At 43.6% G+C, this 22,479-nt stretch overlaps 1 protein-coding gene across 1 annotated transcript in view; it reads right to left on the reverse strand.

Moving 5' to 3' along the window:
• Positions 1-549: 549 nt before the first annotated feature.
• Positions 550-22,479, reverse strand: part of ZBTB20 (zinc finger and BTB domain containing 20) — a 40,996-nt gene continuing 19,066 nt past the window's right edge. The window contains exons 2-3 of the mRNA XM_088024574.1: positions 11,951-13,555; positions 550-1,254 (exon numbers count right to left, since the gene is read on the reverse strand). Of these exons, the coding sequence (XP_087880700.1) occupies positions 833-1,254; positions 11,951-13,535 (2,007 nt within the window). The 5' untranslated portion in view covers positions 13,536-13,555 and the 3' untranslated portion in view covers positions 550-832. The remainder of the gene's footprint in view (positions 1,255-11,950; positions 13,556-22,479) is intronic.

Consider the following 22,479-nt stretch of genomic DNA (forward strand, 5'->3'; position numbering starts at 1 on the left):
TTATCTGCATTCCTGCCTTTCATGAAAGTCCCTCTTGATTGTGCTGAGGCTGTGGCTCAGCGAAGACACTGAATAAATACGATATAGCCACTGTTGCTTGACGCTTGTCCAAGTCTTCCTGGCTTCTGCTGAAAGAGGGGGACATGGAGGAGGTGGGCCAGGGTGTGTGGACGCGAGTAGAATCTGGGGGAGAAGCCTGCCGTTCGCCTTCCCCACACCACCGGACCCACTGCCCCTTCCCAACACCCCCAGCCCTTTTACGAAATCAGACAATGTGGTAGGTGGAAAACAGCAGGGCCTTTCCTCTGGGTTTTCAACCAGAAGTGATTGATATTCCACAGTTTTAACTGGTTACTGTGAAGTCCAAGCGGCCAGAATTGTGAAAATGTCCACTGAAACACTGCAAGCGGTGTACTTAAAGACAGTAGGCCTTTTAGATTTTGTTATATATTTTTGTAGTGCTCTTCACAAGTGAAAAAAAATTTTTTTTTTACTTTTTTTTTAAGATTTTTTTTTTTTTTTTTTTTTTTTTTTTTTTTGTAAAGAAGGGTTGTATTTAGAGGCCAGTAGCTAGAGATCCAACCAGTGGACCTCTTGAAGCACTACCAGGCCTTAAGGCCACCATCCGAGGGAGGCTGGGAAAACTCTCATTCACCCGAGCCTCCGGAAATGTAATGTACCAGCAGGCAAAAACAGTTCTTCATGTAGTACAAAATGAAACGAAACAAAAACAAAAACAGAAAAACGAAACCAAAACATTTCTTAAATTCTAGTGCCATAGCTTTGTTTCTTTTCTGTCGTTTTGTTCATAAGAAAGAGAGAAAGATACTACTTATCCGTCAGACACATGCATCCTCATGTGGTCGTTGAACTGCTCGATTTGGTCAAACTTTGCTGGACAGACGGAACAGACGTAAGTGGTCCCCTCCGTGCAGGCCACCACCCCTGGGGGGCCAGTGCGGGCACCTGGGGGTGTACCTGCAGGAGGGGTCCCGTTGCTGGCACTGTGCAGGGCCACGTGCCGCTCCAGGAGGGTCTTGTGGGAGAACTTCTTTTTGCAGATGTAGCACTCGTAGGACTTCTCCCCACGGTGGAGGCGCATGTGCACGTTGAGAGAGCTCTTCTGGGTGAAGCGCTTGTTGCAGATACTACACTGGTACGCCCTCACTCCTGTGTGTGTCACCATGTGCTTGATAAGGTAATCTTTTAAGGAGAAGGAGCGCCAACAGATGCTGCATTGGTGGGGCTTCTCACCTGTTGATGGGGGAAGAGACAGCAAGCAGAACAGAGCAAGACACAACAAGGGAGGGAGAACGAGAGACAGAGAAACAAGACGACAAAAAACAAAAACAAAAACAAAATTAAAAAAAAAATCTGGTTGGTTCACCCTTGATTGGAAAGATCCAGTCCTTCCTGGCCTCTCGTGTTCTGAGAATCCTTGCTTTCGGGGGATGCCAGGAGAGGCTAGTCTTCCACCTCCCCATGCCAGAAAACAGCTCTCTTGGAAAGCTACAAGAGACTACCCACCATAGGTTTTCAAAGGTCATTCTGTGGAGAAAAGGGAGGGCTACATTTATGGGGTCATTTTCGGCATCATGGTTAATATGTGGATTTAACTGTGTACTTCCCATTAATTTTATCAAACACATGTAAGAAATAAGAGAGAGGAAAGATCTTGGAAGCATTCGGGTTCTTTAGAATCTCTAGAAACTAAGGACAGTAGTTACATAGCTTGGCTCTTTGGGGATAGTTTCCATTTCCAGTATTCTGCCTAGTAATTGCACTTTGCCATGGTAGGTCTGGGAAATATTGGCCAACATAGGAGCAAGTCGTTCTGGAGAGCTACCCTCTCAATTTTATTTATTTTAGAGAGAAATCTTCCTGCAATGTAATGGTAGAGTTAACTGGCTATTCCATCTTGAGTGCCCTGAGCTACGGACTGGCCTTGTCTGGTGTGGAGGTTGAGTAGGTGGTGGACAACACAATGATCTCAGAGTCAAATGGTCCTGTTCAAATCCGGGCGCCAACCCTCGGCATGGATACTCTGACAAATCTCCAAATGCCTCTGAGGTATACAGTCCTACTTACCTCACTGTGCTGGTGTTGACATAAATACATATGCAATCACTTTGCAGACCACCAAGGGTGGTGTGGGAACACTTGCATGGTATTCTTATTTTAAAACTATCCTCTCCCCCCGCCCCAATTAAACGATTCCATACGCATTTTTTAACTCTCAGGTCAATTTAAAAAATAGCTTTCTCTTTCTTTGTTCTCAGTCTGTTGGCTGAAACCCTTCTTTCTCCTCAGTTTACTGCTTCGGTTTGCTGTTGGCTTAGAAACCAAATGTCCAAGCTTGTGAAAAGGAGTAAGGTAAATAAAAATATTGTTACTGACTGACCATATGAAGTATTCCTCTATAAGTAATGTCCATGGGCCTGTGACATCTCTTTGGATAAACAGAGTCTCGTTTTGGTTGGTACTGTTAGTTCTCAGCCCTGCTCTTGACAGGTGAGATGAGATGCATTAGGGTGTTTCCATCTGTCCCACCTCATTACTGATTGCCCAGTGGAGGCACCCACCTTGGAGAAGAAAGTCCTCCTCTGTACTCTTCCATAACCCAGAGTAAAGCCCAAAGCCTTTGAACCTCTCTAGGGTCATTGTTCAACATCTGGACTCTGTATCAGGGTAGGAAATCTATTTCTTAAAATTGAGTTAACTTCCAATTAAAACATGGGCCTTGACTATGTTTCCATTTTTCCTATTACGAAGCAGAAGAGGTTTGAGGTGTCATGGTAATAATGGCAATGAAAACAATCAGCGTGTATTTGGTGCTTAGTATGTGTCAGGCTCAATGTTAGTGCTTCATGATCTGTTGTATGAAACTTATCTCTTCAGAAACCTTTTTTCATTGTGTTTGTAAACATAAAAGGATATGTTCTGAAGCACATGATAGTAAGAAATGGCAGTTTTGTTCAGGAATCCCTTCACAAATTTCTTAACCAATGTCATTGGTCTTTGAACTCTTTTTCCCTTAGTTATTCACAAACGTTTTGGCCTAGCTCCCTCTCCTCTGGACTCTTCTCTGATTTCTTTCCTTTCATTCTCACGGATGGGACAGTATGGTCAGTAGGATCACAGGGTTAGAAGAGAAGTTCACTTTTGGACAAACGGGCAAATTTGGGGAAGCCTCATTCCCAAATGATGCATTTAGGCTATGTATGGTTTTTATGTAGGTACATTCTTTGGAAATGAGAGATTCCCTAAGAGAGAGAGTCATGAGTATTATTTTTAGTCGGAACATTTCTGTCAGCTGTAAACATGCTTGAACTCAAGCTGGTCTTTGCCATCCATGTGCTTTGAGTATACTTTCTAGAGGCTACGATAGACTGGTCAACTATCTTTTAAAACTTATCCACCTGTCACCTTTAATGGGCAGCTTGCCTTCTTAAGTTCCAGATGGTGTTTTGGCTGTTAGGAAGTTGAAACTTTATGTTAAAATGCTCTTGCTGTTTGAAACTTTCACCTTCTTACAGTGTGTTTTTCCTCTAGGCAAGGTCACTCTGAAGGCTTTTTGCTTCCACAACCTTCTAATCTGACTATAAATTGATTCTTCACAGTTGTTACCTTCCCCTTCATAGCATACATCTGTATGCTGTTTGCATCCATGTAGTATTGGTTCAGCTGTTCATTATCTGCGTGACCCTGGGCTTTCTAAGTCTCCCTGGGTTTGTTTCCCCTTCTGAAAGTGAGGAGCTGGACCAAGCACTTGCCATGGCCCTTTGCAGATTTAGTGGCCTTCTGCCCACCCTGACCCACAACCCCTGAGGCCTCTAGTCTAGGCCTTGTCAGCACATGACCTGAGGGCAACCTGCTTCAATCATTCACTGCATTAGCAGTCCCACATTTTAAATAGGACAAAGTACCCTGTTCCCTTCCCTGCCACAGAAAATGGTGTGATAGTTAATGAGGAAAAATGTTTGCAAAGCACTTGGGAGCTCCTTAAAGGAAAACGCTCTCTATAATTATTAAGGTGCTGTGCTGGTAGAGCAGAGGTATTTCAAGAACTGTCTTACTAAATGGGGCTTATTTTCAGATTAATCAGGCAGCCACAACTTTCATTTATATGTATGTGTGGATTTGAAACAGTATCACTCAGTAGAAATGTTAATATTTTTCTTTCTTGTTATTTTCCTCCATATTGCTTATAGGGACCCTAAAAGGGCTTTCAACATTATACATGAAACAGATGAGGTCTGCTAATTGTTGCTTTCAATGTGGAGAAATGGAGTTAAGATGAGTGGAAGTCGATGGCTTTTCAGGTCTGAACTTATAGCCAGGAATGGCAAGTCCATCGTTGCGTTAGGAAGAGACACAAAGTCCAAAGCAGACACTAGAATTATAACATAAGGGAGAAGGTCATATAAGCTCCTTCACTTTAAACTGCGCTATTTTGGGCTATACAGCTGTGGGAGTCAGATATGAATTCCATTTCCTTGGCTGAGTGACTTGGGTATGTTACTTAACCTCTATAAGCCTCAGTTTCCTTATCTGTAACTTGAGAATAATACAGTAAGTACCTGTCTTGTGAAGGTATTTTGAAAATTAAAGAGATAAAGCACTTAGCACAGAGTATGTGATCATTTGAAGGCAAAAAATCAACCGTTCTTTTCAGTAGAAACGAACTGATGATAAATGAAAGCAACTGAGATATAACTTGGGTTACATGGGGAAGCCAACTCAGGATTTAAAAAAACAAAAAACTTTCAGATAATCAATAAAGCAAGTGATTGTATCGCAGCTATGTGATTCAGAGTTAAGGGTACAGTCTGCTCTCACATATGCTAATCAAAGAAGCGGTACTATGAATAAAATGTCAGTAAGTAGCTCTGACAGAGGGGTTCTGAGCAGGTGACAACTGAGCTCTGGAGCCCAAGAAACAGCACAGCAAGGGGATAAACTAAAGGGGCAGCAGCGTCCTTGACAATTCCAGCGGTGTGGGGGGAGTGGCCAATGCAGATACTTTTCTCTGGTTTTTGATGCCTGTTCTCTAAAGAGCCTCTTTTCAACTCCTTCTTGTGGACCAGCACTGACACTCTACCAAGACTGACAAGTTAGGAAGAAAAAAAGGAAGAGACATCCTGTTAGGTTCGCAGATACAGAGGGCCTGCCAAAGTTCAAGTAAAAGGTATCCGACTGGGCTGAGACACCCCAATTCTGAATAGTGACTTCTGTAGTGGGGGGCTCAGCAAGAACCCACTGATCCTGCTGATTCTTTCTCATTCTAACCAGGCTTCCCCTGGCTTGCAGAAAGTACAGTGAATGCTGTCGGCGGGACGTTTTTCAGAAGCACTGTTCCCACCTGTGTCTCCCATTCTCTTGGCCTCTCCATCATCTGCTCTAGCATAACTCCCTCCTCTTCAGGTGAGTCTGGTGAGGGGCCAGAAAGCTAAGACTGGGAGCTTGGGGAGAAGGCAGGTAGCAGGGAAGGAAGAGGAAAGTATGGGTTGGGGAAGATGGCCACCGGTGAGGAAAGCAGGAGTCCCTGAATGGAGAATGTCAAGGTGGGAACAGAAAATGGGAAACATTCAGCGGCAAGAATGGAAGGGCGCTCACACAGAGTCGCAGAGAGCTTTCACTGGCTGAAGAGTCTGCTCTCCACTGGACAGGTCTAGCTGAAGGGAGGCCTACGCCCCCGAGATATGGCTGGGGTGACTCCCTGCCAGCCTTTCTCCAGTTCTGAGGGTGTGATCCTGGGGGCCTGTGTGGACTGTGGGGCCACCTGGGAGGAGGGATTGCCTACTGGGGGACACGCTGCATTCACACAACATCTGCGGCTTCAGGGACAACTAACATGTTTTGGTGTGAGGCAGAATTTTGAAGATCTCAGGGAACTTCATCTACGTTACTTAACTTTTTTTATACCTTTATGAGTGGGGTAGACATGAATGTCCCCAGAAGATGGTATCTCCATTAGAGAGGTTATCCAACAAGTCAGTAACAGATGAGAGGATGATACCAGCCTCGCCAGATTATCACCTCCTCCTCCTGTTAACGATTTCCTGTGCTCTGGATTCTGCTGCAAGATGTATGATGTTACTATAACATATATGTTCTTAAATGGCTTTGACGATTTTACAGTATTTATGGTTAAGTGCTTTCTCAGAAATAATGTTATTTGATTCTTAGAGCAACCATGTAAATATTATTAAGATCTATATATTTTGTGGCAAAAACATTAAGGCTCAGATTGACTATGGAGCTTATTTAAGGTCACTCAGAGAGTGGTCAAACCAAGGCTTTCTTACTTCACATCACATACTTGTTGAGTGCTCCACTGGCTTGATATAAATAATAGCCCAAATTCTGGATGAGGATCATCACATTATTATCTTGATCCAAGTATTTTTATACTATTTCTGATATTCTTATGTTACTACTATTCCTATATCTTTTTATATCAAATTCATGGCTGAAATAGCTGAGCTTTTCAAGGTAACAAACAAAATTGTCACCTATATAGAGGACACTAATGGACCCAAAACAGTCATCAATAAATGGGCTGTTGATAGTATGACTCAGAAAAAAGCCCAAACATCTACCATTGTTAGTGAAGAAAACACAAGTAGAAATGCAGATACAATAAATTCTGCAGCAAATAAAAAAAGAAAAAGAAAGAGAAACTTAAGTCTTGCTAGAAAATAATGCATTTATGTATAAGTCCCTTGAATTAAATTCTCCTGGAAAGCATGCCCACATTTCTGAACATTCATTCACTTACTCACTCAAAAGGTATTTGTTAAGCAACTACATATGCTAGCCTGTATTCATATATAGATTTCATGTATGTATTTATTTATTTTTAATTTTTTTGGTTTTTAGGTAGGCTCCATGCTGGGCGTGGAGCCCAATGTGGGGCTTGAACTCACGACCCTGAGATCAAGACCTGAGCTGAGATTGAGAGTCAGATGCTTAACCGACTGAGCCACTCAGGCACCCCTATATATAGATTTTAAAGCAAAAAGTCCTAAGATTCGGTCTTAAAAGAGAGTTCTACCTTTATAATGGGGAGGTACAGGGACAACCATGTAATGATAGTACACGTAGGTACTTTAAAGTGCCTGAAGGCGAACATTTGCTGTGGTACTTGTGCAGTTTGAGACTTAGCTTACCTCTCATTCATGAGGTATTTGCCTCCATAATATAATTTATCCACTATAAAATCAAGCTGTTATTTTCAACTGGTTTTCTTTTTCCAAATGCATAGGTTCTTATGAGTGGAATTTTAGAGAACAATGTCATGTAACCAAAGCAACCTGATGTCATCCTCATCATTGCCCAGCCTTCTAGGGAAATGATTCCCAACCTACTGTGAATTAGGGCTCATTGAAACAACAGATTGGTGGGCGCCATCACAGTGTTTCTGATTCAGGTCTGGATGGGCCTGAGAATTTGTATGCTGCTGGTATGGGGATCACGCCGTGAGGACTACTGCTCCAGGGTTATCTTAGAATTTTCCCTATTGCTTGCCTTCCGTATCCACATTGACACCAAAGCTTGCCCTTCTCTGTCCTCTGTCTTTCCTTCCATTCCCATTCCTTTGAATTGTTTTTCCTCTTGAGGGGAGGGGACATAGAGGAGCCTGCTTGGTTCCATGACAGGATGGTTTGTGTCATCTGTTTTTCTCTGATTCTCTTATTTTCAAATACGTTCTTAACTCTTGGTTTCGTATCTCACAACTTTTATGAAGCTGTAGTAGAGTGAACTTGAGACACTCCTAGGAGAAATGGAGTACCACTGTGGTTTGTCTGGGAGGAGATAGAGTGGTTAGGTGAGAGATACTCTTTTACTCTTAAAAAAATCATTAAGGAGTGAAAAAAAAATGCTGATGTTATAAAGGAAGTTCAGGGGAAACCCAAGAAGTATCACGTGGCTTCAGTGTTTGAATTCCATAGAGGAAGGAAATCTGTCAAGAGCTTATTATTCAGAGATATGAGATAGAGCAAAGAAAGTCAATGTCTCTTGGGTGGAGGGGGCTCAGGTAATAATGACGATGGGTTTTTTTTTTAAACATTAACTAGTACTTTACCTTTTATAAAAAGCTCCTTTTTAAGAAAATTTTATTTATTTATTTGACACAGAGAGAGACAGTGAGAGAGGGAACACAAGCAGGGGGGGTGGGAGAGGGAGAAGCAGGCTTCCTGCTGAGCAGGGAGCCACCTGGATGTGGGGCCTATCCCAGGGCCCTGAGATCATGACCTGAGCCGAAGGCACACGCTTAACGACTGAGCCACCCAGGCGCCCCTATGAAAAGCTCTTAAATGCACCATACCTTTACGGCTACTCAAAAGGCAGGAAAATTATTATTTCCATTATAAACACAAGAAACTGAGGGTTATCAAATTAAGTGATTTGCTTAAGGCCACACAGCCAATTAAAGGGACCAAAACTGAACCCAAAAAATCAAATTGTAGTATAACTGTCTTTCACTTATGTCCCCACTCTAAGTTTCAGTGTTATAACCATTATGGAATATGTTTTACAGCCAAGGGCTTTCTGGTTCTCTACCGCGGAGCTTAGCTCCAAAGTCAATACAAAAGACTACTTACTTGTTTCAAACACTTCCTTTCAGTGAATATGTGGATCATTAACACAGAGCTCCACAGAATTTTATTTGGAGTCCACGTCTCAGAATAGATTCTTTGCAGTTGTGGATAGTAAGTACTATTGACATTAAAGTTGGAGCAACTGAAATGCAAATCTAGGTAGCATGTGTAATAGCCATGGTGCAGAGAACCCAAATCTCTTTCCTTGTAGCTCTATCAAGCTACTCTTTCTTAGTAAGATTTTTTTAGATTAGGTTATCGGTAAGAATACCAAAGCCATCCCTACTCTTCCCAGTATCCCTAGTACTTTCTAGAATCTTTTTAGACTAACATTTAGACTTTTTGCTCTGGATTTTTATCACTTCCACTGGGCTCTTGTGAAGTTGGGAGGCCCTGTTTTTTTTATGTTTTCCTAAGAAATTGGAGAGAACTTTGTTTTGAAATGGAGGCTGCAATGAATCCAGGTCCTGAATTACTTCCATATGTTCAGGCTGTCTTGCCTTTTGAAAAATCTAGACCAATTGTTCTTTAACTTTGTTAGGTTATGGACTCCTTCAGCTAGACAAAAGTCTTGATAGACAGACGGCCCTTCCAAACTGCCACTGCCAACTAATTCAGGGTGAATGGGAAGACTTTCACTTCTTTTAAATGAGGTGCTCAAGTGATATCTGTGTATTATTAATTGTTCCCAGATGTGGCCATGTTATACACACCAATACAAAACCTTCATATTTTACTGAGGACCTTCATAGTTTATTAGAGATCTGAAGGCTACACTTTAAGCATTAACTCAGATTTATAAAATGACTTTACTTGTAGCTTTTGTATCTATGATGTCTAAATGTACAAACCCATTGCTGGTTTTCTCATGGGCAAATCTAGTTATTTGGGTTAACCACAGAATTCTTTAGTGAATTCATTGGATGAATGTGTTTATATAGCAAAAAGACAATTTTTCATAGTGCCCTGAAAATTTTGTGTTGCAAATTTAAAGCCTTATTTCAATATGTGATCTCATAGAGTATGTGAATTTTATTTCCACTAGGTCTACTAGAAGAGATGCACAGGGATGGCGGGGGGCGGCAGGGGGGGAGGAGAATAGAAATGTTTATGGATCCAAGACCAGCGAAGTGAACTTTGGCTAACAAGACACTTTGGCTAAAAGAGACACTGGTCTCTTTTTCCTCCCTAATCTTTAATTTGATGGTTTATATGACAACTATTCAGAAGAAGAAAGGAAAAACTAAGTGAGAGCACTGTGTAAACCATAAAGTGCCACATAACTAGAAATACTACTATTTGATCAATTTACCAAATAATGATGATACCCATACCACATAGAAAATTGCCCTTGATTGGTCTCAGGTTATCAGTGCATTCACATTTACCCTAAATAAACATAGTGACTTACCACTACCTGATTTTCTTCCTAAATTCAGTAGTGAGTTACTATGTTGATTTGGAGTTGTGAAAACCGTCATTCTTAAGAACAACTGATTCACACAAAGGCACATACACAGATGTACCTAATGTCTTGACTTAAGTTGACTGCAAAGAAGGCAAAGTTCATCGAAAGTCACGTTCTGTTTTAGTTGTTCACCTCTATGTTGGGTATCTTGTCTCAGTGTATGTTATTTTCCTTCCTTTCTATTTACCAACTTAAATTTATCTGCCTTATGTCCTATCCCCTAGATTTCTGTTAGCTGATCTGAGAAACAAGGTTGCTCAGAGGAACTAATCTGTTTTCATGTATTGTAATTCTACTATGTAACTTTCTCTGGCAACTTATTTGTCATTTAACAGGGGTGTTCTGGAACCAGAGGTACACCAGAAGAGGGACTCATGATAGGAATTTCAAATACGGTGATCATCACTGGGGTAGGTATTTTCAGATATGAGAGAATCTATGTGAAATCATATCATATATATGGTCACTTATATGGAGGAGCATCCGTGAAGTTCTCACTTCTATGTCTGTCCTGTTATTGAGCTGGAAAAGGGCACTAGCTGCGTGATCAGGAGATCTTAGCTTAGAATCACAGAATCCAGAGATGAAACACCATCTCACCCAACTACTCATCTAATGATCGAGGCCCCTCTACATCATCCCTATGGAATGATCATCCATTCTCTCCTGGAACACCTCTAATTATAGAAACTCAGTCCCTTTGGAGGCTGTCTATCCCATCTTAGAGCAGCTCAGACTGTTAACAAACCTTTTATTTAGTTGAAAGAATCTCCTTTATAGCTTTCAATCATTGGTCCAGTTCTATCTTTTGAAGCCAAACAGAACAAGCTTAACGTCTCTCTCCTCCTAACTATTTAAATAAAGCTAACTGTGCTAATGTTAGCTACCTTTTATAGAGTGCTGATGATGCGCCAGGAGTTGTTTTAAGAGTTTCATATATTAATTCACTTAATCTTGAAAACGACACTCTAAGAAAGATGTATTACTGTTATTCCCATTATACAGACAAGGAAACAAGTGTAGAAAGATTAAGTAATTTTCTCAAGGTGACAAAGTTCAGTAGTGGCTAAGTCTGATTTCAAACCTGGGCAGTGTAGCTCCAGAGCTCCAGTTTAACTACTACATATGCTGCCCCAGAAGCTCAAATACTTGGATATTATATGATGCTCTGAGTCTTCTTTTTTGCAGGTTGAACAGCCCTCAGACCTTCAACCATGATATGCCATGGTTTTGCATTCCTTCATCATCCTAATTATACTCCTCTATGTCCCAGTCTATTGTCTTTTTAAAAGGTTAGTGCCCAGACCAGACTGTGGTCTCTAGATGTTGAAAATAGAGAAAAAGCAATAGAAAATAGAGTGAGTCTATCACTTCTCCATTTCGGGGACCACAAATTCAGCATAAGCTTGCATCAGCCTTGTTGCAGCCTCTTCAAGCTGATGGTTCATACAGAACTTACTACAGACTGAAACTCTCATCTCTGTTCTGCCTCTATGACTTTGGTCTGTAAAATGAAGTGACTAGAGTATATACTCTCCAAGGACATTTCCAGTTGTAAACACCTAGAATCAAAGACCGTATTACAAAGTTCAATGTATGTAAGGGATATTGTGCCTGCAAATTCCTCGTCAGACTTTTTCCCATTTGGCCCTTCTCCACTGGGTTTCTGTGATTTTGTATTTTGGTGACAGATGCTTCATGCCTACAATGGGGGTATTGTTGGGGCTTCTAGAAGATGGCTGGCAGTGGGGTCTCCTTCAAATCTGGACGATGTCTCCAAACCTTCCCCTGTACTTGCCATCCTGCCCCTCCCTTCCTACAGCCCCCTCACACCCACTGCCTGCTTCCGGGCCTCCAGAGGGGCCTGCACACTCACCTGTGTGTACGAACATGTGCTTGACGTAGTTCTGTTTGGCGGTGAAAGTCTTGTTGCAGAGAGTGCACTCATAAGGCTTTTTTTCGCCCTGCCCACTGGCTGTGCTGTGGCCTGCGGATGGGGCCAGGGGCTGTGGCGCTGGCAGCTGTGCAGTAAAGGTCGACAGGCCAGGCTGGGACACTGTCACAAACTGGGTCTGCTGGCCTGCCAGGGGCTGTGGCAGGCTGAAGAGGAAAGGCTTGGGGCCACTGCCCGCGGGCTGGGTAGTGAAGAGGGCCGGCAGGTAGGTGTTGCCGGCTGTGCCAATGACCTGTGTGTTGCTGGTCAAGGTCAGAGGCATCCTCAAGTTGCTGGTGAGGGTTTCTGTCTGGCGTAAGTAGAGCTGGGTACTTGGCAATGGCTGCCCGATGGATGTGTTGACCGAAGGCTGCTGCAGGACGCTCTTGTCAGAGCTGTTGCTGACAGTGATGACCGTGTTGTCCATCTCCACCTCGTTGCTTCTTTCTGGGGAGGAGGCACCTGTCTCTAGCTGGTGCGGCTGTGGGCCACCCTCAGCAGGAGCTTCCGTGGCCTGCTCGGCTTGGGCAGGTTCGGCCTGGCCATCCCGCATTGCCCCGGGCCCGAACTGCTGCTCCACCGAGTCAGGCTCGGTGCCTATGGAGGAACTGACACCCGAGTCGAAGCTTTCGCCCTTGGGCTCACTCTCAGTGCCCTCTGCTTGGTCGGTGTCTTCCGTGCACTCCTCGGATTCGTTGCGCTCCAGGATCTGCACCCTTTGCTGCCCATAGTAGTCATAATCGTCCTCCATCTCCTGCTTAATGTGGATGTTGCCCACCAGGGTCTGGATGCGCACGGGCCGGGGCTGCTTGCGGCAGTGTGTGGTCTCGGGGGTGGTGGACAGGTACCGCTCCATCTGCTGAGAGCGCTCGTGGATGCGCGTGATCCAGCTGGGGTCTTCCATGTGGTGGTCACGGGGCAGGCCGAGTGCGGTCTCATGGTGGCTGACCACTGCACCGCTGTAGAAGGAGCGCTCCCCGCTGCCGTTCTGCATGGAGCATGCATAGAGCGCCGAGTAGATCCTGTCCACGCTGTGCTGCGGGTGGCTCTGTAGGTAGCCCGACTCGGTGTCGCTGCTCTGGCCCGATGTGCCTGACTCGGGGGTGCCCCGTGGCGTGTCCTGGCCTGAGTCCTGGATCCCCGGGAACACATCACCCACGTTCTGTGACACGATGCGCGTGCACTCATCGATGACTGTTTTGATCTGTAGGATGCTGGCGGCCGTGAGGATCTGCAGGGCTTCCGACTGCGAGACGCGCAGCACGCCGCTGTACATGAAGTCAATGAGCTTTTGCACCGACTGCACCGACACCACGGACGGGATCTCGATGTCGCTGTAGCCCAGCAGCAGCTTGTCCTGGAAGAAGGGGCTGCCGGCTGCCAGCACGCAGCGGTGTGCGCGCAGCATGCTCCCGTGGATGCGCACCGTCACGTCACAGAAGTGGCCACGGTTGCGCTGCTCGTTGAGGGTCTCGAGCACGGAATTGCTGAAGTTGTGAAGGTTGATGCTGTGAATGCGCTCGGTCATCCCCTTGCAACTGATGTCACCTGCACGGTGGCAAGACAGACACAAGACAGGGTGTGTGGGTCAGAGCTAGCTGACTGCATTCCTAACACCCAGGTCTCAGGTGGGTCACGCTTATGGCTCCTGAAAGCACCCCCACCCCCGACCTTGCAGACACAAGCGGGCTCTGTGGCGAGATGGACATGCTTTGCACAGGGATCAGCTGCGGGTATGATGGCCTATGGGAACGATGCCTTGGAGTTGGCTCCAACAATACCCCTGCTATTTTGGGTACCGAATCCCTATTAATGCCCTAGAGCTTCAGCCAGGGTTGCCAGTTGAAGTAGGACAGCCTAATAAACAGATGGGTCATTTGCCTGCTCTTCCTAAAACTGCAGCACATAAGACCTGAGAAACAAATGGAAGACTGGTTCTCCTGGAATGCTCTATCTCTACTTTAGACAGGTAGAAGCCGAGGTCCTTTGGGAAAGCTTACATTTTCCCCAGTTTTTCAGAGTTCCTGATTTTATTCATAGCAACAATATTCATAGTTAAAAAAATAAACTCCTTTCCTATTTATTACTTTATATGTATATTTCTCAATCCACACCATGTACGCAAAAACCCTTGGAAAATCCAATCCAGACTAAGATATCCCCCAAGCAGCTGCCTCCACGTTTTCCACTTGAGGCACAGGCTCTAGGATGCTGTCTGCTGGCTAAAGGGGTGCTTACACACTCTTGTCATCTCTGACAACCTGTCTGAGGACTTTCTAAAGTGGTCGTATGTGACATGGTTCGTTTTTTGCATTTCCTGAAGCTTAACAAGGAAGGAATGTTCAAAAGGTCGGAGATTGGCAGCATTGAACTGGGAGAGTATAATATACCAGGTGATCACATTTAGTGTTCAAACTGGGCACTTCTGAGAGTGAAAGGGAGCACTGTTGATAATTAGGTGAGGACAGCAGGAGTAAACCAGGAATGGGCTGTGTGATCCCCCTAGGCAATACTGTGTTCTATGCACTTGCTACAGGGAAGTATCAAACGGCTCCCCGGGGAGACAGCCGTCAGCTACGTGGAGGCTGTCCATAGCCTGACCCACTGCCACCCTTATACCCCGGGCTCTGCAGACAAGGGATAACGGTTACATTTGGATCACAGATTGAGAATTGAAATGGGTGGCTAGAACACTAAGGCTTAGGGCTTTCCTATTTTTCTACCTCACTTCTCAAATGGTTCTAAAGAATCCCTCTCTCCGAACCATTCTTCATTTATATTCCCCATTCTTGCCTTCACAACTGAATAATCAGCTTGAGAGAGGCCAAGTAAGTGGGCTTTCACAATCAGGTGGCCCAAGCACTGATTGCTGGCCTGTGACCGGGATCCCCGTGTCTTGTGAGAAGTAACCCCCAGAGGTAATGACCTGCAGATGGGAGGAATGCCCACATCCTCAGGTTCTTTCTCCTCTGCCTTAGGACAGAGGACCAGTTCAGGAAAGTCTGAGCTCCACCAGCTCTACCTCGCTGCACTCAATCTCCTCATGCTGCCTAAGCTCTGTGGGTGTGACCGCATCCTTTTACATACTCATTTATTTCCTTTGTTCCCGTCTTTACATTTAGTAGGCCTCACATATATCCAGTTAACTTAATACATGCCTAGAGGCTCTATATTCACTTTCAGTCATAGGATTTGCACTGATTTTTACATAAGAGACTTCCTTCTTGTCCTGATTTCCATTAGGTCTGTGATGTGCTGAAAATATTGCATTGGGCTCCAGTTTCTACTTTTTTCACTGTTGTAAAAACAAATTGTCATTGCCAGATTAAAGAATCATGGTGAATCCTCTCTAACTGTGTTAATACAAAGTACAGTCCCAGAGGAAGGCCCCAATAACCCAGGAAGATGTTCAGGAAATCAGTCAGCAGACCAAATTCTAAGTCCTTCCTGAGTCCCCCATGCACAACAAGAGCAAACATTCCTTTTTTAATGCTTACTATGTATTACCAGATTATTTCATTTAATCATCACAGCAACTCTTATCACGTAGGTATTATTATAATTTTAAAGATTTTACTTATTTATTTGGTACAGAGAGAGAGAGAGCACACAAGCAGGGGGAGTGGCAGAGGGAGAGGGAGAAGCAGGCTCCCCACTAAGCTGGAAGCCCAACCTAGGGCTCGATCCCAGGACCCTGGGATCATGACCTGAGCCCAAGGCAGATGCTTAACCGACTGAGCCACCTAGGTGCCCCACGTAGGTAGTACTATTATCCCCATTTAAAATGAGGAAACTGAGGCCATACAAATTAAGAAACTCTCTCAAGGCCTCATAGGCGATGGGTGGTAGAGCTGGCATTTGAGCTCAGCGGTCTGGCTCTAGAATTTTCACTCTTACCTGCTTCATTGTATTGCATGCTTTGCCCTAAATGAAGTCTGGCCCCCGGGTGTCCATAAGTCCACTGTAAAGCTCTGTGAAAAAGTCTGTTCAGTATGTTCTCCAGCTGCTTCTACACCTACCCTTGAATTAGTATGGTGTTCATGTTTCTAGGCCTTGGGACGTCAAAATAGTCTCAGTAAATCTAACATAGAGACATCTTTTTTTTTAAGTTTACAAATGGAACAATTCAAGAGGTAAAACATCATGTCCTGGCACTAAAATGTAGAGTTTTCTAGATACGGTTTTACTATCACTGAATTTTTTTTATTTAAGTAAAACAGTAAGCACTAAAAGTAACTTTTTTCCACACAGGTGAAAACACTCTTTAAACACACATTTGCTCTTAGCACCAGTCACAGCAATATCACTAGATTTGTCATTTATGATGAAGAGTTGTCTTCCTTATGATAATTCTGGGAAGAAACTCTACAAGTATCCTAATAATACCCATGTAGCATTTCATAGTGTACAAAACTCTTTCACATACAACATCTTAGTCTTTCCTTAAAAGCATCCTATATGTTCTTAGGAAAGTCCTATTATTATTATTTGATATAAGAAAAGGTTGAGGCTATCTAAGTGTTTAAGTGACTTACCCTAAGTTTTACACAGCTAGTAAGAGACAGGATTGGGATTAGAACCCACACCCCGGATGCTTTTTTTTTTTTTCCACTCCGTAACACTGGATTGCTGAAGAATGAAACTCAGATTGCCTAAAGATCTAAGGCCATCCTAATCCTCAGGACATAGAAGAAAAGATAAAAACACTGAAAGTGATGATGGAGGTTGCTTTAGAGAGGGAAATGGTCAAGCAAAAGGTGTCCTCATACTATACACACTCGTACACACACGCACACACAATCTCATGAGAAAAATTCAAAGTGCTTGTTTGACTGAACTGGCTGAGTCTATCTAAACAATTATGTAACCCTATAGAGATAATCACAAAAAATTGTGAAACGGTCTGAATTATGATTACTGCAGTAATGTCACCAACTTCATTAAAAACCACCGAGACAAACTCAAACCTGCACACATGTACAACCTGACCCGGCAAGCCTAGTTGGATTTTTATAGACACAATTTTTAAACATCTCCTTGAGTACACTGGTCCCACACTGCAGCGAGCAGCCATGAAAGGCTGAATGGGCTTTGCTGATACGGGTACAGATGCGATGGGGGACCCTGCCTCTCCATTCAGGCGCGCCTGGTTCCTCCCGCACACAATGCTGAAGCAATTCTTTCCCAGGCTTTCTTTTATATTTAACACTAATACAGTGGGAAAAAGTTTCTGCCACAGCAAGGCAATGTCCAGGCTTTTGTGAAGCAGGTCCTTTCATCCAATGGGCATTAATGTATAGATTCCAATGGAATAAATCTGAAATACTCTACTGTAGAAGATTTGTTCCCCATTGAAAACAAATCTTGATTAGATGGTTATTCAGGGACTGTATAGGAAGGAATGGTGTGAAAATGCTAACTCCATTCTTTCCTAGATTGGCACTGAATAGGCATTTGGGCTATTCAAAAAAAAAAAAAAAAGAAAGAAAGAAAGAAAAAAAAGAAAACACCAACCACTCTCTCAACTCCACAAAACCATACAACTTTACAAAGATTATGTATATTTGGGGACGCCACCTCACCCAAAAAATACCCCCACGGTGGTGTGAACATAGAACCGATGGGATAAAATGAAAAGAGTGATAAAAATAGTTCTCCGTGTGTTTAAAAATAATAACCAGCCTCCTTTCCACTAGAGTAAAAATATAGAGTCAGCCTGAGATGGCATTCACTAGAAACATGCAAGGAACCCTACCACCGAGAGTGGTCATGTATTCTGAATGACTGTGTTCTGTGAGCAAGCACAATACGGATGGGGCTGCAGCGGGGCGAGGACCGAAGGGAAAATCGGCTCATGGTGAAAGAGGTGATGGGGGGCCTGGCTCCGCCTTATAGGAACCCAGCTCCTGCCTGTCTCTTAAACTGCCGGTGTCCAGGGATAAGGCTTAGCACGAGAATAAAAAACTGCTTGTGTGCAGGGGGAAAATGAACACGAAAGGAAACATCAGGCAATACAATCTCCTTTAATTAGGTGGGAAATCCAGCTCTTCCTTAGCCCGGATATACAAAATGAGACCAGGGCAAGGGTGAGGTGCTACAGAGGGAGATGGGAATCTGAAGTCTCTATGATTTGGGAGGAAACACCAGCTCTCAAATTAAAACCCACATGAATTCCGGTCAAGTCAACACGTCTAAGTCAAATGGCAGGGCCGAAAAGCCCTGGAGCTTTCAATCTGGGCCACCAGGCTCACATGAGGTAAGTGGGTCAGCTCATGAACTAGGGCTGGGGTGGCCAGGCCTCCGCAGCCCCGTCTCTCATATCACACTCTTTCCCACATAGCACGTTGATGCCTTTACTGTGTTGAGGTTGCCCTTTCATATGTTAGGGGATTGGTGATGTTAGGTCCTAAGCTACTGTGTGTTGGCTACTTAGACCAAGCTGGTCACGCTAGGAAAGGCCCATTCCTCTCCTGAAGAAGCAGGGATGCATGTGGCTACTCAGGTCCCTTCCTCCCCAAATCTACATCTGTTGCCCCTGTCAAGGCCAAGACCTCGGTCATGTCCACTTCACCTATATGCTGGGGTGGGGGCAAACTGCTGAGCCTCTGCATGACAGGAGGCTAGAGCTTGCTCATTCACAGCTTTCACTGTCGGAAGCACCTGGCCCTATGCATGCTTTCTATCTCACTGGCATCTTCACAATCTCTGTGAGACAGGGAAACTGAAGGACTCCAGAAAAACCTGCTTTTTGCTCCCTTTCCTGATTCTATTCTTGCTAGGCCCTGTACCCCTGCCCTACACGTGCCTTAATGTATGTCCCCCTTATAAGGGACAAGGAGTTAGTGATTTCTTTGGAGTCTCCCAGCACAACAGATAGCATCTAAGGAGTGACCAGGCAAGGCCATCGTGTGCGTACTCCAGACCACTGGCACTAGATTATCTCAACGCCAAGACCCCCAGGCTCCAGGGAATAAGTGACTTATGATGGACACCTGAACTCTGTCTTTGTTCTGACCAGTTCCCAGATGCCTGAGAGGACACGTGCATCAGACCACAATCGTCAGTAAAAAGCCCCCAGACCCAAAGCAAAGACAAGACTCCCTCCTTTCCTTTCTGAGTCTCCCAGACACTCTGACTGTACCTGCACTCTCTCTATACCTTCCATTAACTCTGCTTTCACCTCCTGCTGGCTTGCATTTGATTTCTATCCTGAGCGCAGCCAGGGACCCTCTTGGCTGATCCTGCGGGACTGCCTCTGGGTCCATGAACGGACCCGCCAGCATCATTTGGAGGGTGGCTAGGGGCACTGGGGAAATCACTTACACAAGCAGAAGGTGGCAGGCAGGACAAGACTCTTCCTCTTACCCTGGCTCCATACTCCTAGCATAGCCCAGCTGTCACTATCGCTGGAGGTGGACCAGCAGGGTCATCAGCCTGCGGGAAGGAGAGCTGCACTGCCTTATGCACCGCACCCCTCCTGGGTGTAAAAGGGGTGTTTGGGCTGTCTCCTGGTGGTGAGACTTGACCTCTATCTTCCCGATCATCTAAGCCCAAGGTACAGGAACCATTAGAGGCTGTTTTTTTTTGTTTCCCTTCTTTTCTTTCTAACCATTGGTAACAGAATAGTTCTCATAAAACATAAATCAATTGTTCAACTTTCAGAAATTTGACTTTTAAGCATATTTTCTGGAAGACACCACCTATGAACATAGGGAACAGTCTGTATATACTTTTGTAGCCACTGCTTATTATTTTAGGTGGACAGAAAGAGTCAACTTCCTAACTTGCTTAAAGTGTTTACAACACCATTCTATTTATGATCTCAGTACTGTAGTTGGGTATATCTTTTCTATTTCTTGAACTTTCATTCATACGTCTAAGAATTTTCATTCATTCTGGAGTACAGTTTAAGTATTGAAAATTCCTTAGGAAGTGTATGTGTGGGCTTTAGGGGTATCCCCATTTTTCATGAATGGGCATATTCCTACTTTCAGAGGGATAATATGGTCAGTGACTTTCTTTAGAGTCTCAAAGAGGCTGTGTTCCTCCCCAAATTAAGACGCATGAATTGAGAATCCAGTATCTCTCCTTAGGCTGCTCTTAACTACTTTGAGTAATCAGAGCCTCTGAAACTGATGGTACCTTCATGCCTGCATCTGATGTAGCAGGCTGGGAGCCTGGTACTTCCCATTTACTTTAGTTATGTGATCAACTCGACAGTCCTAGCCAAAGTGACAGCAGTTACCTTTCTGAAGAGAATTACTTAAAAATAAAAAGAGGATTGAAAAGGAAGAGAGAAAGAAGAGAACAGAAATGATAAAGTACGATGCTAGCTGAGATCTGGAGGAATGTAACAGAGCTAGATAGTTGGACAGTGAGGCCAAACACAGGTCTTTATCAGGGTGGATCCCCTTCAACGGTTGACACAAATCCATGGAAGAACTAGGAACGATCCTTTAATGTTTTTTGACTGTGAAAAATGAGATATTGTGATATAAATAAATACAAACTTAACATGCACTTCTTTTCTTTCTTTCTTCCTTCTCCTTTTTAAGTTAATATGTACTTCTAATCTAGCCAACAAGACAGACTTCACCTGAAAGCTCTGTGGTACTTCAAACTGGTGGTCGGCTTTTCTTTCTTTCTCTCTCTCCCTTCTTTCCTTCCTCTCTTCCTCCCTTCCCCCCTCCCTCCTTCCCTTCCTTCCTTCCTTCCTTCCTTCCTTCCTTCCTTCCTTCCTTCCTTCCTTCCTTCCTTCCTTCCTTCTTCCCTCCCTCCCTCCCTCCCCTCCCTTCTTTCCTTCAGCTACACCATTAAGTTTTCCTAAGCTTCAAGTATGGAGAACAAGGGGGCAAAATTGTGAAGTAGGAACACATTTGCCCTGTGATCTTCAGGCCCATCCCCAAATCTGGATCAAGCCTCCATTCCTGTTGTCCTTCCCTCTACCAAAAAGTAAGAGCTTTACATTTTGTCTGAAGGATAAGAAGAGACTGATAATACTGGTGGGATTTTCAGGGCCAAAGGAAAAGTCCCAGGGAAGCCCTTTTACTCGTCTCTGGAGGCTCTCACAGTCTCCCTCAGATAGCCCAGGCCTTTGGTTTGCTTGATTCCGCATTCATTCTGCTCTTACCTCCAAGAAGGGCCTGAGAAATGCCTGACTATGCATCTAACATTGCCAATACAACAAACTGATATATGAAGCTGTTTGGGTCATTTGAATTTTCATCAATTCATGAGTGAAACATTTACTGAGAATACCCTTGTGTAAATGGATCCATAAGGCCATAGATGATCTGAAATCTCAAACAGTGGAAGAAATTCATCCATAAGGACCTTTGATATTTGAAACGTACATTAATCAATCAGCTTCTCTCAGACCTTGGTGCCCAGGAAAAGCTGGTTCTACTTTTATCTTTGTGGACCCTGTGAAAATCATACCTGGAGCTCAGAATCAAAATTTAGGTCGCATTTTCACATTTTGCAATCATGTGGGACCTCATGGTATGCTTTTCTAAGTAAAATTTACCCCCTAGCCTCATTCAAGTGTCAATTCCTTATTTTACTTCAACGCTGATTTCTTTTTTATAGTTATGTATAAATGTATTGTCCTACATATTTACTAATGTATTGAGTATCCTTTTAAGCCAACTGAAATCCCTTTAGTTATGAGGTAAGGATATAATCAAACAATCAGGAAATAATTGAACATCAACATTATGGAACCCATTCTAAATATAAGTTAAAACTTCAGCTTCGGGTATTATCAAGCTACATGTTTATGAATTTCTACACTTTGAGCATCTGATTCCAGTGGCATAAAACTCTGAATGTTCAAACACTTTCTTTATTCTCTTATAGTACAACTTGTGAAAGCTAAGTTTTAACTCTGGGAACAAACGCATTGGACAGCTATAATTCTAGACAACATTCTGAAAGACACCTATGCCCTCATTCTGAAGCTGAAATGAAATGGCTTCTTCTTGAGGAGGGAGGGCCTGCTGGGACTAAGGAGGAAAGTCAATGAAATCTGAGGATGATGCCTTTAAATCCTCTTATATCATAAACCTTTTGAGACACCTTTTAGGAGTTTGATTTTTGTTATAAAGCTCTTTCCTTACAAACTTAGCTGCTGCCCTATTGTAACCTTTTCTTTTGTTCACTAAATCTGGGGAACAAAAACACAGAGATGCTGCATCCGTGGGTGGGATACAAAAATGAACAAAGGGATCTACTTAAATTCACAGTGAAAGTATGCAGTTTGAACTTGGCTTTGGAGAGGCCTTAAAGAAGGCTCTTTATATTCAAATTTATAGTTAATAAGTTTGGTCCTTTTTTTCTGCTTCAAAAGAAATGATAAATTTAAAAAGTGTTTATATTAAAACCAGCATCTTCTTACTTACTAATCTGTTCTTCTTTTGATTTCTACATCATCATATACTTATTTTAAAGGAAAAATAAAGTTTTATGTTTAG

The sequence above is a fragment of the Eumetopias jubatus genome, unplaced genomic scaffold, assembly GCF_037043125.1.
Source record: "Eumetopias jubatus isolate StellerSeaLion01/CBP00866 unplaced genomic scaffold, mEumJub1_p1.0 scaffold_1, whole genome shotgun sequence".
Classification (NCBI taxonomy): Eukaryota; Metazoa; Chordata; class Mammalia; order Carnivora; family Otariidae; genus Eumetopias; species Eumetopias jubatus.